The sequence below is a fragment of the Oncorhynchus tshawytscha genome, linkage group LG07, assembly GCF_018296145.1.
Source record: "Oncorhynchus tshawytscha isolate Ot180627B linkage group LG07, Otsh_v2.0, whole genome shotgun sequence".
Lineage (NCBI taxonomy): Eukaryota > Metazoa > Chordata > Actinopteri > Salmoniformes > Salmonidae > Oncorhynchus > Oncorhynchus tshawytscha.
In genome coordinates, this window is record NC_056435.1 from 4454086 (window position 1) to 4468516 (window position 14431).

General features: G+C 46.0%; 1 protein-coding gene across 8 annotated transcripts in view; it reads left to right on the plus strand.

Moving 5' to 3' along the window:
* The window catches only part of LOC112253687 (mitogen-activated protein kinase kinase kinase kinase 4), a 50373-nt gene extending 36155 nt beyond the window's left edge, over positions 1–14218 (plus strand). For 2 of the 8 annotated variants that reach the window (XM_042323935.1, XM_024425628.2), the window contains exons 16-32: positions 422–640; positions 1457–1563; positions 1666–1787; positions 1894–1991; positions 2219–2227; positions 2737–2915; positions 3249–3360; positions 3535–3834; positions 5858–5975; positions 6213–6383; positions 6640–6783; positions 6893–7027; positions 7153–7253; positions 7372–7521; positions 8389–8548; positions 11483–11622; positions 11759–14218. In XM_042323935.1, the coding sequence (XP_042179869.1) occupies positions 422–640; positions 1457–1563; positions 1666–1787; positions 1894–1991; positions 2219–2227; positions 2737–2915; positions 3249–3360; positions 3535–3834; positions 5858–5975; positions 6213–6383; positions 6640–6783; positions 6893–7027; positions 7153–7253; positions 7372–7521; positions 8389–8548; positions 11483–11622; positions 11759–11842 (2349 nt within the window). In that variant the 3' untranslated portion in view covers positions 11843–14218. The remainder of the gene's footprint in view (positions 1–421; positions 641–1456; positions 1564–1665; positions 1788–1893; positions 1992–2218; positions 2228–2736; positions 2916–3248; positions 3361–3534; positions 3835–5857; positions 5976–6212; positions 6384–6639; positions 6784–6892; positions 7028–7152; positions 7254–7371; positions 7522–8388; positions 8549–11482; positions 11623–11758) is intronic. The other 6 variants (XM_042323937.1, XM_042323940.1, XM_042323941.1 and 3 more) reach the window with 6 other exon arrangements.
* The last annotated feature ends 213 nt before the right edge of the window (positions 14219–14431 follow it).

Sequence of the window (14431 nt, forward strand, 5' to 3'; positions counted from 1 at the left end):
GTGGGATTTCTGGGACCTTCCACTAATTGACCTGAGCAAAAGCTTGTCCCTTCAGTGGTGTGATAAACCTTACCCAGGATGCCAGAGGAGGCTGCATGTGATTGGCTGCTTGGTTCCCCTTCACTCATCTCCTTGCCCCTCTCACTGTGCCATTCAACTATCTGTTGTCCTGTTATTTGTCTTCACTGTAAATGTTTTTGTGTGTGAACCTGTTTGACTGTTTCTGTTGTCGCTTCTGTTGTCTCGGACTGCATGACGTATGTGCAATGCATGTCTGTTATATGCATATGTTACATGTATATGCATATGTTTTCAGCTATGTCCTTCATCTCTGTGCCTTCACTCTGTGGTTTGACCTTCTCCCCCTCCCACCTACCTCCCCCCCTGTTCTCTCCCCTCTGTGTGTCTGTCTGTCTGGAAGGTCCAGTGGTCCCACCTGGCCGCTCTTAAGAGCAGCAGCGCCGCCCCGCCCCCCGTCGTGTCTCGCTCCCATTCCTTCAGTGAACCCGCGGTTCCTAGTTTTGCACATCTCCATCTGCGCTCCCAGGAGCCCCACAACCACCACCATCACCCCTCTGCTGCTGCACGCACTGACCCTCAGCCCCCCGCCTCGGGCCCCAGCGACGAGGTGCCCCCCAGGGTAAGAAAGGACAGCCCAAGGGACCCCCTTTTCCAGCCCCCATCCGTGGTCCCCTCAGAGGGGCAAGATAGCAATGTCTACAGCCTCTCTGGGTGTCCCATCCGACAGCAGTGGGATTACACTATGGGCTTTTGCCCATGTTCCACAGCATAGTGTAGAGCTACAATAAGGTAGATTAGACTAGTAGTCTGGTTCACTAGTATAATCAGTGACTGAAGCTTGACAAATATATCTCCTGGTTGTAGCTGCAATTGTCCCAGTGTACAGTACTGGAGTTCCTATAGTAACTAGCTTTACTCAGTGCTGTGCTTCCACTGGCTAACTACACACCACATGGTCCTGCATGGCTTCATGAGTTGTTCCTCTTCTAGTACTTCACCGTGTACATCCTGCATGCCCATCATATTCACTAATGTAATGGAGGGCCGACACAAAACCATTACCTAGACCAGTGTTTCCCAAAACTCGGTCCTGCCCACACCCAAACCACATTTATTTTTTTATCCCAGCACTGCACAGTTGAATCAAATAGTCAAAGCTTGATGATGAGTTGGTTATTTGAATCAGCTGTGTAGTGCTTGGACAAAACCCAAAACGTGCTCCTAGTAGTTTGGGAAACTGAGTTTATTACAAATATCCATGTCTTGTCTGTAGATGACTAAAATGATCCAGCGATCTATTTGTAGTTGAAGGGTAGAATGCACATTTGGGAAGAGGGATTGGGGCTATGCAGTGGTGCCAGGCCCTGCTGTGTGGTGGTGGTAGTTTATGCTCCTGTAGCCAGGCGTGTGAGGGCGTCCGTCTTGTCTACCACAGGTTCCAGTGAGGACAACGTCCAGGTCCCCTGTGTTGTCACGCAGAGACTCTCCTCTCCAGGCCTCTGCCCCGCCTAGCAACCAGGCAGTACAGCGGAACGCCGGCAGGTAGGTGGTCAACTCTGTGTGGTGTTGGAAAGAGTTAAATTGTTCGCGGGGTGGGTATGGGGAAGTGTGTGTTTTCAATCCCCTGTGTTGCTTGTCTTCCAGTAATGCGGAGCCACGTCTGCTGTGGGACCGAGTGGAGAAGCTGGTTCCCAGGCCCGGCAGTGGCAGCTCCTCTGGCTCCTCCAGCTCCCAGGCCGGCTCAGGGGAGAGGTTCAGAGCACGCTGTGAGTAACACACACACACAATACACACAGCATACGGGATGTACAATACTGCATTTAGTATCTTGTAGGTCTTCCACTGATGTTGGTTTACCATCCTCTCCTCCAGCATCGTCTAAGTCTGAGGGCTCCCCACTGCAACGCCCCGACAACGCTGCCAAGAAGCCTGACGACAAGAAGGACTTTGCCCGACCCAACCGGCCAGCCGTAAGAACCTGTCTCTTATGACTGCATCCACATACTGCTGTAGTAGTGGTCCCTGCATCTGGCTGTAAACCAGGCCAGCACTGCAGCCTGCTACAGTAACAGTGTGGTGGTGTTTCTATGACTGACTATCCCGTTGTCTTATCTTTTGGTGTTCCCTATGGGCCATGACACGACAACCTGTGGAATCCTATTACTCCAACGATGTGATTATGGGGGGAGTTGTATAGGGTGACGTGGTAAGCAAGCGTGCATAAGAATATGTTATGCTCTGATGCTATGCTTATTTCCACTGCATGGGCCACCATGTATGCTAAAACGTTTCAGAAGAGGGCTATCCTGTGAGAAGCTCAGGGCCCAATTCCATCGCTCTTCCATTTGCCTCCCACTCATTGGTCCTCCTCTCCTTGGCTGACACGTGATTGGCTGACGATGCACCTCTAACCCGCCCCTCTCCCTGCTGTCTACTGTCTTCTTCTTGCCTCCTGCCTGCGCCATCCCAATCCAGTTGCTCTTCACCTGGCACATCACAAGTTACTGTTTTCAGCAGTGTTGGCTCTTAACTGAGGTTAATGTTATGGCCTTAATGTATGGGGAATGATGCTCCCCTCCTCGACCCAGTTCAATCCTTTGACAATGCATCCTCCCCCTGTAAAACTAGTAGTCAGTAATCTGACATGGTTTAAATCAGTGACAACCTTTTGAAAAGGGAGTATTGAAAATATTCAGAGCCTTATTTGACCTCTAGGACCTGACGGCCCTGGCCAAAGAGCTGCGGGCGGTGGAGGATGTGCGTCCTCCCAACAAGGTGACAGACTACTCCTCCTCCAGCGAGGAGTCAGGCACCACCGACGAAGACGATGATGAAGAAGTGGACCAGGACGCAGCAGACGAGTCCACCTCGGGAGCAGAGGATACCAGGGCCGGGTACGTAACAACCCTGACCTCAGACCTGGGCCCGTATTCACAAAGCGTCTTAGTCTGCAATCAGGTTTCCCCATGACCTTGTTATCTTATTCATTATGATCTGAAAGGCAAAACTGATCCTAGATCAGCACACGGACCCTTTATGAACTCAAGGCCTTAGTGATACTGCCCTAAAGAAAGGCTTTCAGATGAAAAGTTGTTCAGATAATATATACTATATAGCATAGAAAGACTTGTATGAGGGGAGTCATTTGGCTCATTGAAAAGTCCTAAATAAGTCCCATGTATTATTAATAATTGGAGTTTGAAAATGAGACGTACTGTTTCCACCAGGAGAGGTCTGAGTAACGGAGAGACTGCATCCCTGAAGACCTTACTGGCCCACGACGACTCAGAGAACGACCTCACCACACCCTCCAAGGATGGCACCTTGGTCATCAGACAGGTAGGACTGCAGAAGACCCTCTGGTTGTTATCATGTCCTCTTCCACCCCTGGTTTCAGTTATCATCTTGTTTGATTTCCTATGTTGAGTCTTGGTTTGCTGGTAAAGCACACTGTCATGTACAGTTACTAGTGGAAAACAACGAGATACAAGTTGAGGTTGTTCTTGGTTACAGAACGCGGGCGACAAAAAGCGCCCGGCGGTCAATGTCTCTTCATCCTCCTCCGGTCCCAGTGTGGCTCACGGTCAAGCCGTTCAAGCACATACTACTCCTCCCGGTCCTGGTAACGGTCACCAGGAGAAAAACGGCTTTGCCGGCCGCATTCACCTGCTGCCAGACCTTATTCAGCAGAGCCACCACTCCCCCACCTCCGCCTCTTCCACCTCTTCTTCCATCTCCATCTCCCCCTCCTCCAGCCATGTCAGCCCAGCCATGTCCCCCCAGACCCCCTTGGACAAGCTCACTGCCATCGAGGTATGTCCCCTGTCCCTTAAGCTGGCTACTCTGGTTGTTCAGTCTACTCTGTCCCCTGTTGGCTGGCTACTCTGGTTATTCAGTCTACCCTGTCCCTTAAGCTGGCTACTCTGGTTGTTCAGTCTACCCTGTCCCTTAAGCTGGCTACTCTGGTTGTTCAGTCTACCCTGTCCCTTAAGCTGGCATCTCTGGTTATTGTCTACTCTGTCCCTTAAACTGGCTACTCTGGTTATTCAGTCTACTCTGTCCCTTAAGCTGGCTACTCTGGTTATTCAGTCTACCCTGTCCCTTAAGCTGGCTGTTCTGGTTGTTCAGTCTACCCTGTCCCTTAAGCTGGCTACTCTGATTGTTCAGTCTACCCTGTCCCTTAAGCTGGCTACTCTGATTGTTCAGTCTACCCTGTCCCTTAAGCTGGGTACTCCGGTTGTTCAGTCTACCCTGTCCCTTAAGCTGGCTACTCTGGTTATTCAGTCTACCCTGTCCCTTAAGCTGGCTACTCTGGTTATTGTCTACTCTGTCCCTTAAGCTGGCTACTCTGGTTATTGAGTCTACTCTGTCCCTTAAGCAGGCTACTCTAGTTGTTCAGTCTACCCTGTCCCTTAAGCTGGCTACTCTGGTTATTCAGTCTACCCTGTCCCTTAAACTGGCTACTCTGGTTATTCAATCTACCCTGTCCCTTAAGCTGGCTACTCTGGTTATTCAATCTACCCTGTCCCCTGTTGGCTGACTGACTGAACTGACGAATGATCTCTGGGCTGCTTCACCTTCTGAATATTACTCATAGCACTGCCTCTAACACTAGAGCCACCTAGTGTGGGACCTTAGCAATGAGCAAGCGGCTTTACTAGTCTAGAGAGCGTTGGTGAAACACTTTGCCCAGGTGCAAGCTGGGAGGTGAAGTCTATGTAGTCCATCTTGTCAGGGGTAACGAGGTTGTGGAACACCTCATTGGACTTCATCTCCCATCTCTCCATGGCCTTGGTGCTTTGATGCCATTTCACTCAAGCAGTTTAGTAGTAGGCTGTGCCTGGGTGGTAGCTAGCTTGCTTGGTGTGTGGTGCTTTTGGACAAACCTAGCTTGTATGGATTTTACTACCCAACTAAAGGTGTGTGTTAGCATGACAACGCTACTATCTTGGAAGACACCAAGACACTGAACAGCGCGTCTACTTTTAGCCTAATGATAAACTGCTGCGTTTTGATGGTTTGCGTTTGATCAAAATCTGTGTGCTTTACACTGGCAATTTGACTTTTCATATTTCATCCCGCTTCTCTCTGAATTCTGTTTCTGTCCTGAACCTGCCATCTTTATTTTGTCTTCCATGTTGGTTCTACTCTCCTTTTTAAGTCACTGACCTTGTTTTTCATATCTGCTTCCAACAAATGCATGTCAAATCTTCCCATGCGTTTTGTGTGTGTTGATGTTTTGTTTTTGCCGTCCGTAGAGTAGATGTCATGTTTGATTACTAGATGAGAAATGTCCTGATGTACAGTGTGTTGTAACAGAACCCAGTGTGTAGATAGTGTTTTATGAAGCCCTATGGTTTCTCAAGCAGGTCTGATTGATTCTCAGTTTTAGATTGGCCAAGCCTGCAGGCCCTTCCTATTGTACTGTTAATTGGCTACTGTAAATCCTATTCGGCCTTATGATATTGTAGCCCAGCAATAAACATGTCTTCCATAGAACGTCATGAGCGCAGTAAAATGGATCCATTGCTGAGTTCAAACCAGACTCACTGCAGCTGCCATAGCTCCCCCTGCTGGGGAAAAAGTATTATTCTCTGCAAACAGATTATACAATAAATAATAGTGTAATATTTGACCGTATGAAGCCAAGGAGAAATAGGCTCCAGGAATACTGATAGTGTAGCAGACCAGGTTGAGTTACAGGTAGATGGGGATCTCCATTTCACACCTGCGTATAATACATACTTAAAACAGGACAAATATAAGCACCCAACATTATATCTGTCCACTGTTGTTTGTCTGTGTTCTGCTCTCACTCCCGTGCCTTTGTCGCCAGACCCACTCGGCCAGCAACACCATGCAGAAACACAAGTCTTCCTCCTCCTTCACCCCCTTCATCGACCCGCGCCTCCTGCAGGTCTCCCCCTCCAGCGGCAGCTCCCTCAACAACATGGGTGAGTCACCTCTTTTTTTCCTCTACCCTTTAAAATGCTGATTTAGGATCAGCTCCCTCATCTTATCCATTAACAATAGAATCATCTCTGGGTCAGTAACTAGGAGTTAGTATACCCTGACCTATACATAAAGTCACTGCTTGGCACAGGAAGTGTAATACAGAGCATGATCATCAAGGGCTATTAATGACAAAGCAAAGCCCCGCCCCTTCTCCCTCTGACCTTTGGTGTCCACAGCGGCCTTCGGGAACGACGGGCGGCTGGTGGACGCCCTGAGGGCTGACCCGTCACGTAAGGGCTCCGTGGTCAATGTGAACCCGGTCAACACACGCCCCCAGAGCGACACGCCCGAGATCCGCAAGTACAAGAAGAGGTTCAACTCTGAGATCCTGTGTGCTGCACTATGGGGTACGTACCTGAGGAAGAGGTGGCTGAGTGGAAGGATAGAGTTGATAGATGGATGGATGAATAGAGAGATTGATGTGTGATTTACTGATTTGGATGGATGAATGGATATATACAATTTATAGGAAATCCATCATAGGTTTCGCGACAAGCATGGCAGACCTGCTTCCCCCTGGGTTCTGACTGGTGTGTGTGTGTGTGTGTACCTATCCTCCCCCTGGGTTCTGACTGGTGTGTGTGTGTCCCTGTCCTCTCCCAGGTGTCAACCTGCTGGTGGGGACAGAGAGTGGTCTGATGTTGCTGGACCGTAGCGGTCAGGGGAAGGTCTACCCCCTCATCAGCCGACGGCGCATCCAGCAGATGGACGTCCTGGAGGGACTCAACGTCCTGGTCACTATATCAGGTACGGACCACGGAGGTGCACGGACACACGAATACACTCCTGAATTATACTCAAACTCATTCTCTCTTGTTCTTTTATCTCACCATCCCACACACACACACACACACAGGGAAGAAGAATAAGTTGCGTGTGTACTACTTGTCCTGGCTGAGGAACAAGATACTCCACAACGACCCCGAGGTGGAGAAGAAGCAGGGCTGGGTCACTGTAGGAGAGCTGGAGGGCTGCGTACACTACAAAGTCGGTACGTTCCACTCCCCATTTACCATCAGGAATGACACTTTTCTCTTGTTACAAGGCTGTAGCAGGTCCAAGTCCAATCTTGACGAGCGGGCAGAAATAAAACCTTTTTTTCCCTCTTGATTTAAGTGAAATATGAGAGGATCAAGTTCTTGGTCCTTGCCTTGAAAAACTCTGTGGAGGTGTATGCGTGGGCCCCCAAGCCGTACCACAAGTTCATGGCCTTCAAGGTACAGTAAACTGGCTCAGGCTGCAGTCAGACCACCATGGCATTGGTTTACATTCACTTTCCCACTACAAATTACCTTAAAGGTGCATTTTGTCCATTTTAACGTCTTCCTCCTGCAGTCGTTTGGTGACCTGGTGCACAAGCCCCTGCTGGTTGACCTGACGGTGGAGGAGGGTCAGAGGTTAAAGGTCATCTACGGCTCCAGCAACGGCTTCCACGCCGTGGACGTGGACTCTGGGGCGGTTTACGACATCTACCTGCCCACACACGTAAGAGACCCACCCATCTGTCTCATTCCTCTGCTTCCCGTTTTTCCCTGTTCCACCAATCCATGGCTGAATCTGAACGTCAACACTTTCACCACTCTATGTGCCTTCACGAGCCAATCTCAAATGCTGATTGTCGAGTCAAGGGCTCCACTGCGCCCTTCGGAAGCCTCTTTATCCTATGACTCAGCGCCCTTGGCAGTAACTTCTTCTCATGAATCTTAGCATGTTACCTAGTAACAACAGTCACTACCTCCTCGCCCTCACATTTGAAGTTTAAATCCGAGGAGGTCTTAGTGACAGGATTTTTTTGTGTATTTCTTAAGTTTGAGCCAGTCACTGCTGCGCTGTGCAGGAACAGGCAGATGTTGTTTTGTATTTACTACTTTCTCACTGTATATCGGAGTATGCGTCCATCTGCCAAAGGTCCCCAGTGCCCGTGTTTCATGAGTCATGCTACAAGACAGGTCGCGGGCGACAATACTCGCAAATGGACTTAGATAGGTTGCAGTTGGGACATCGCGTGTGTATCGTCTCAATGCTCATTTTGGCCAAAACACTGACAGACAAACACAACCGCAAGTGGCCACTTGACAAAGGACGTAAGGGCCAAGTCTTTGGTTTGAGATTCAGCCCATGTATATGGGGGCATATTCATTAGGTCACACTGTATCAAAAACATTTTTCAACGGAAAGCGAAAACAAGTCTTTCTTATTGGGCAAGTACAGGTAGTCCTTGTTTCAGTCGCTTTTTTTCTTCAGCTAAGTTCTTTATGAATACGACTCGAGACTAACCTTTTTTGTCTTTTGTCTCTGTTTGCTCTCCTCCCTCCGACTCTTCCTCCCACTCTACCCTTCCTCTCCCTTCAGATCCAGACCAATATCCAGTCCCATGCCATCATCATCCTGCCCAACACGGATGGTATTGAGCTGCTGGTGTGTTACGAGGACGAGGGTGTCTACGTTAACACCTATGGACGCATCACCAAAGACGTGGTGCTGCAGTGGGGCGAGATGCCCACCTCAGTGGGTACGTAACACTCACACTGGGACGCACATACGGTGCATTCGGAAAGTATTCAGACCCTTCACTCTTTCCACATTTTGTTACGCTACAGCATTATTCTAAAATGGGTTAAAAACCATTTGTAAAGTCCCTCATCAATCTACACACGATACCCTACAATGAAAAAGCAAAACAGGTTTTTAGAAATTTTTGTGGATTTATTAAAAATACTAAACTGATATCACATTTACATTTACAGCATTCAGATCCTGGACTCAGTACTTTGTTGAAGCACCCTTGGCAGTGATTACAGCCTCAAGTCTCCTTGGGTATAACGCTACATGCTTGGCACACCTGTATTTGGGGAGTTTCTCCTATTCTTCTCTGCAGATCCTCCAAAGCTTTATCAGGTTGGATGGGGAGTGTTGCTGTACCGCTATTTTCAGGTCTCTCCAGAGCTATTCAAGTCCGGGCTCTGGCTGGGCCACTGAAGGACATTGAGACTTGTCCTGAAGCCACTCCTGCATTGTCTTGGCTGTGTGCTTAGGGTTGTTGTCCTTCGTCCCAGTTTGAGGTCCTGAGCACTCTGGAACAGTTTTGAAACAAGGATCTCCCTGTACATTGCTCTGTTCATCTTTCCCTCGATCCTGACTAGTCTCCCAGTGCCTGCTGCTGAAAAACATCCCCACAGCATGATGCTGTCACCACCACGCTTCACTGTAGGGATGGTGCCAGGTTTCCTCCAGACGTGACGCTTGGCATTCAGGCCAAAGAGTTTAATCTTGGTTTCGCCAGACAAGAGAATCTTGTTTCTCATGTTTTGACTCCTTCAGGTGCCTTTTGGCTAACTCCAAGCGGGCTGTCGTGTGCCTTTTACTGAGGAGTGGCTTCCGTCTGGCCAATCTACCATAAAGGCCTGATTGGTGGAGTGCTGCAGAGATGGTTGTCCTTCTGGAAGGCTATCCCATCGCCACAGAGGAACTCTGTCAGAGTCACCATCAGGTTCTTGGTCACCTCCCTGACCAAGGCCCTTCTCCCCTGATTTGGTCGGGCAGCCAGCTCTAGGAAGAGTCTTGGTACTTCCAAACTTCTATTTAAGAATGATGGAGGCCACTGTGTTCTTCAATGCTGCAGACATTTTTTGGAACCCTTCTTCAGATCTGTGCCTTGACACAGTCCGGTCTCATAGCTCTGTGGACAATTCCTTTGACCTCGTGGCTGTGTTTTTGCTCTGGTCAACTCTGGCACCTTTATATAGACAGGTGTGTGTTAGTTCGACTGATTAATCGGCATGGCTGATTAATTAGGGCTGATTTCAAGTTTTCATAACAATCGGTAATCTGCATTTTTGGATGCCGATTACATTGCACTCCATGAGGAGACTGTGTGGCAGGCTGACCACCTGTTACGCGAGTGCAGCAAGGAGCCAAGGTAAGTTGCTAGCTAGCATTAAACGTATCTTATAAAAAAACAATCAATCTTAACATAATCACTAGTTAACTACACATGGTTGATGATATTACTAGTTTAACTAGCTTGTCCTGCATATTTAGTTAAAGGACATCCATGTTATCAGGTAATATTAGCTGGGAAAATTGTGTCACTTCTCTTGCATTCTGTGCAAGCAGAGTCAGGGTATATGCAACAGTTTGGGCTGTCTGGCTCGTTGCGAACTGTGTGAAGACCATTTCTTCCTGACAAAGACCGTAATGAATTTGCCCGAATTTTACATAATTATGACATAACATTGAATGTTGTGCAATGTAACAGCAATATTTAGATTTATGGATGCCACCCGTTCGATAACATACGGAGCAGTTCCGTATTTCACTGAAATAATAAATGTTTTGTTTTCAAAATTATAGTTTCCAGATATGATCATATTAAGGACCTAAGCTCGTATTTCTGTGTGTTATTATATTATAATTAAGTCTATGATTTGATATTTGATAGAGCAGTCTGCAGGCTCGTAAGCATTCATTCAAACAGCACTTTCCTGCCTTTGCCAGCAGCTCTTCACAATGCTTGAAGCACAGCGCTGTTTATGACTTCAAGCCTATCAACTCCCGAGATTAGGCTGGCAATACTAAAGTGCCTATAAGAACATCCAATAGTCAAAGGTATATAAAATACAAATGCTATAGAGAGAAATAGTCCTGTAATTCCTATAATAACTACAACCTAAAACTTCTTACCTGGGAATATTGAAGACTCATGTTAAAAGGAACCACCAGCTTTCATATGTTCTCATGTTCTGAGCAAGGAACTTAAACGTTAGCTTTCTTACATGGCACATATTGCAGTTTTACTTTCTTCAAGTGTTTTTGCATTATTTAAACCAAATTGAACATGTTTCATTATTTATTTGAGACTAAATTGATTGTATTAATGTATTATATTAAGTTAAAATAAGTATTCACCCACTATTGTTGTAATTGTCATTATTACATATATAAAATGGGCCGATTTAATCGGTATCAGCTTTTTTGGTCCTCCAATAAGCGGTATCAGTGTTGAAAAATCGTAATCGATCGACGTCTAGTGTGTGTGCCTTTCCAAATCATGCCCTGCAATTGAATTTACCACAGGTGGACTCCAAGTTTTAGAAACATCTCAAGGTTGATCAAATGGAAACAGGATGCACCTGAGCTCAATTTCGAGTCTCATAGTAAGGGGTCTGAGTAATTATGTAAATAACGTATTCATTTTTTAATAAATTAGCAAATATGTGTAACTTGTTTTTGCTTTTTCATTATGGGGTATTGTGTGTAGTTAAACATTTTATTTAATCAATTTTTGAATAAGGCTGTAACGTAACAACATTTTGAAAAAGTGAAGGGGTCTGAATACTTTCCGAATGCACTGTACACAATTTAAGTACATAGTAGTTTTCAATAAACACTCACACACACACACACACACTTTCTTAAAAACTTGATTGTCCATCTGTGTGTGTAGCCTACATTAGGTCCAACCAGATCATGGGCTGGGGGGAGAAGGCCATAGAGATCAGGTCTGTGGAGACAGGACACCTGGATGGGGTCTTCATGCACAAGAGAGCCCAGAGACTCAAGTTCCTGTGTGAGAGGAATGACAAGGTGAGTTATGCTTACAACACACACACTTTGGTTACTTGCATAGATGTTCATCAATGTTGATAAAGATTCCTCTCTCTCACTCTCTCTCTCACGCTCTCTCTCACACTCTCTCTCTCACACTGTCTATGTCCTGCAGGTGTTCTTTGCGTCGGTGCGCTCTGGAGGTTCCAGCCAGGTCTACTTCATGACCCTGGGCCGTACCTCTCTGCTTAGCTGGTAGTGTACACACACCCAGCAGCATGAAGACAGCACCCCTCGGTTTATTACCACCATAATGATGACTCATGACGATCTTGAACTTGACGTACAACTGGAGTATCGAGCTTCACTGAGCTCTGAGGCGGCGCGATACCTAAATATCACCGGTTTCAAATAAGAAAAGACAATTGCACGATAAACAGACTGAAATCATGAAGGGGAGGCCACAGGGTCCCTATAGGCTGATGGGACTGTGTTTGTTTGTCAGTTGGTAGTGCTGTCATCATGCCCATTGGCTACTCTGCTCTGACAACAGACGTCATCAGCTTTTCTGGGTTCTCGCCCCCAAACCCTACTAGAGCCTTCCCTTACCTCCTGCACCAGTGGGAGTAGGGATCTGAGCCCGACTTATTCAAAACACTAGTAGATGTTAATGTGTGTCTATTGGAAGAAAAGAGAGGGGGATGTGTTGTGTGACAGAGGAGGATGGAAAAGGATGAAAGAGACTTGCAGAGGAAGGGAAGCTTATCGCACCAGACAGGTGAAAGGTCATACAGTAGTTTGTTGTGTTTAGTCCAGGTCATGTTCAGGTCAACCTCTGTGTTGAGTTTCTTAGATCAGTTCCTCGGACTGACATGCCGTTGCCACCACATGGGTACATTTTCAAATGGGTCGTGCTTGACATTGAAAATGTAACTTTTGTCTCTCTTTCACTCTGGCCTTCCTCTTGATAAGGGTTCAAACAGGGTTAAAGTGTGGAGAGAAGTTTCATCAAAGATGTCGACTTAACCCTTAATAGGACACTGCAACCTTATAGGGGCCTTTCCAGTCCCATATACTCCTGAGGGTCTTTTCCAGCCTCCCTCAACTTTAACGTGCCACATTGCCTTTCCTTGGTCGTGTTGGGTAAACTGTGAATGGGTTGATATGTACAGTAGACTCTAGAGAACCGTCTTGGTCATGACTTTGACCCACCATTTGGTAGCATGATGACCAGGATATTCAATGGAACAAGTGTCAAGATTAAATATACCTTAAAGATTTGTAGATGAAGATTTAAAATCCACAACATATCCAAATGTATCATCAAACACAGGTTCGATTTGTTTTTCATTTTAATGGGCCCCTCCACTGAATTCAGGTTTACGTTTGTTGCTACTTGTACAATCTGTTGTGACAAATGCTTTAGGTTTTGCTCATAACTCCTACAGGAAATGTATCAAAATCTGACATTTGAGTGAGATTGAATTATTACATGTAAAAACTATTATGAAGCAGCATGGTCCCCATTTTGATACATTTGTGAAATTGTTGTATTTCCATGTTGGACTCTTTAATACCAACAGACCACCATAGCCTGGTAGCTTCACCCCCTCAGCTTGTCTGCATTATTTTAGTATCTTGACTCTGAGGGCAGAAGGGGACATTTTGTTTTGTACAGTCTGTCCCAGTCCAGGCAGTAGTATGCTATGGATTGAAGCAACACGACAACAACCTAGAAGCCTTTACAAACCCCAGCAGCTCCTGGTTTTAATTGTTTTGTTTTCCTTTTGCCCCTTGATCCAACGAGTGAAAAATGGGACTGCACTTGTTTGTCCTAATGTTTCCTGGTTAGCCTGGGTGCCAGTCTGAAGCAGCAGCAAGGAGCTAGACTGGCACCCTGGTTAGATTTTTTTGTATGGACAAACTTTCTTTCAAGAATGGAAATCATAATGTCTCTATCACATGTCCCTCCAAAGCTTGACCCTCTTACAGTGGACAGTCACATCCTGTTTGGGTGTGATGATTCCAGGCCTCTAAGGAACGCAACGCTGTAAGAATATAGAAATGAGATGCTTTCTCCTCTGCAAATCTGTGAAACGCAGTGCCATGCCAAGATGGCATAAGTCACACATTTTAAGTGTTACAAACCACTACAGAAAGTATCGATTTACATTTTTAACTCCTTAGTTTGTTTCTGTAATTTTTATTACCCTTAAAATGATGCGGCTGCAGTGGTTTATAAAGGTTAATGCACACATTATGTTAAATGTTTACAGAGGCAATGTTTTGTTAAACCAATGTGCATCAATATAAATATTTATGGTTTATTTTAGGGCAATAATCCCTTTTTTAGCTTTTGTATCATTTGGAGGTTCATGTACAGGAATGACCCTCGACCTCTGTTCATTCACTTTTCAAAAATGTCAAAATTCTGAGTTTAAATCACTGATTTTCCTGGATAACACGGCAGTGTGCCTTTGGCTGTGGCAACGTTGCAGCAACACAGTGACAAGGTTCTCTGCTGCCCAGGTGACATGTTTTCCTCAAGTGTTTCTACCATGCTACTCTAATTTATGTCCTCTGTATTATGGGAATTGTTGTATTTTTTCCATTGAATAAAATCCTAAGTAATTTACTAAATTGTGTGAGGTAGTTTTGTAAACCTTCAACATAAAGCGTTCAGTCTTCTCTATTGTGTGAAATAAATGGGTCTGTAAACAAATCGAATGTCTGTTGAATGTCAAATTAATCTGAGCCTAAGAATCATTATGGAGATATTGTATTTGAAGTGTTCCAAATATGGTAACATTTATACAAACCATGTAAAAGAACCCCAAATAAATGTTGC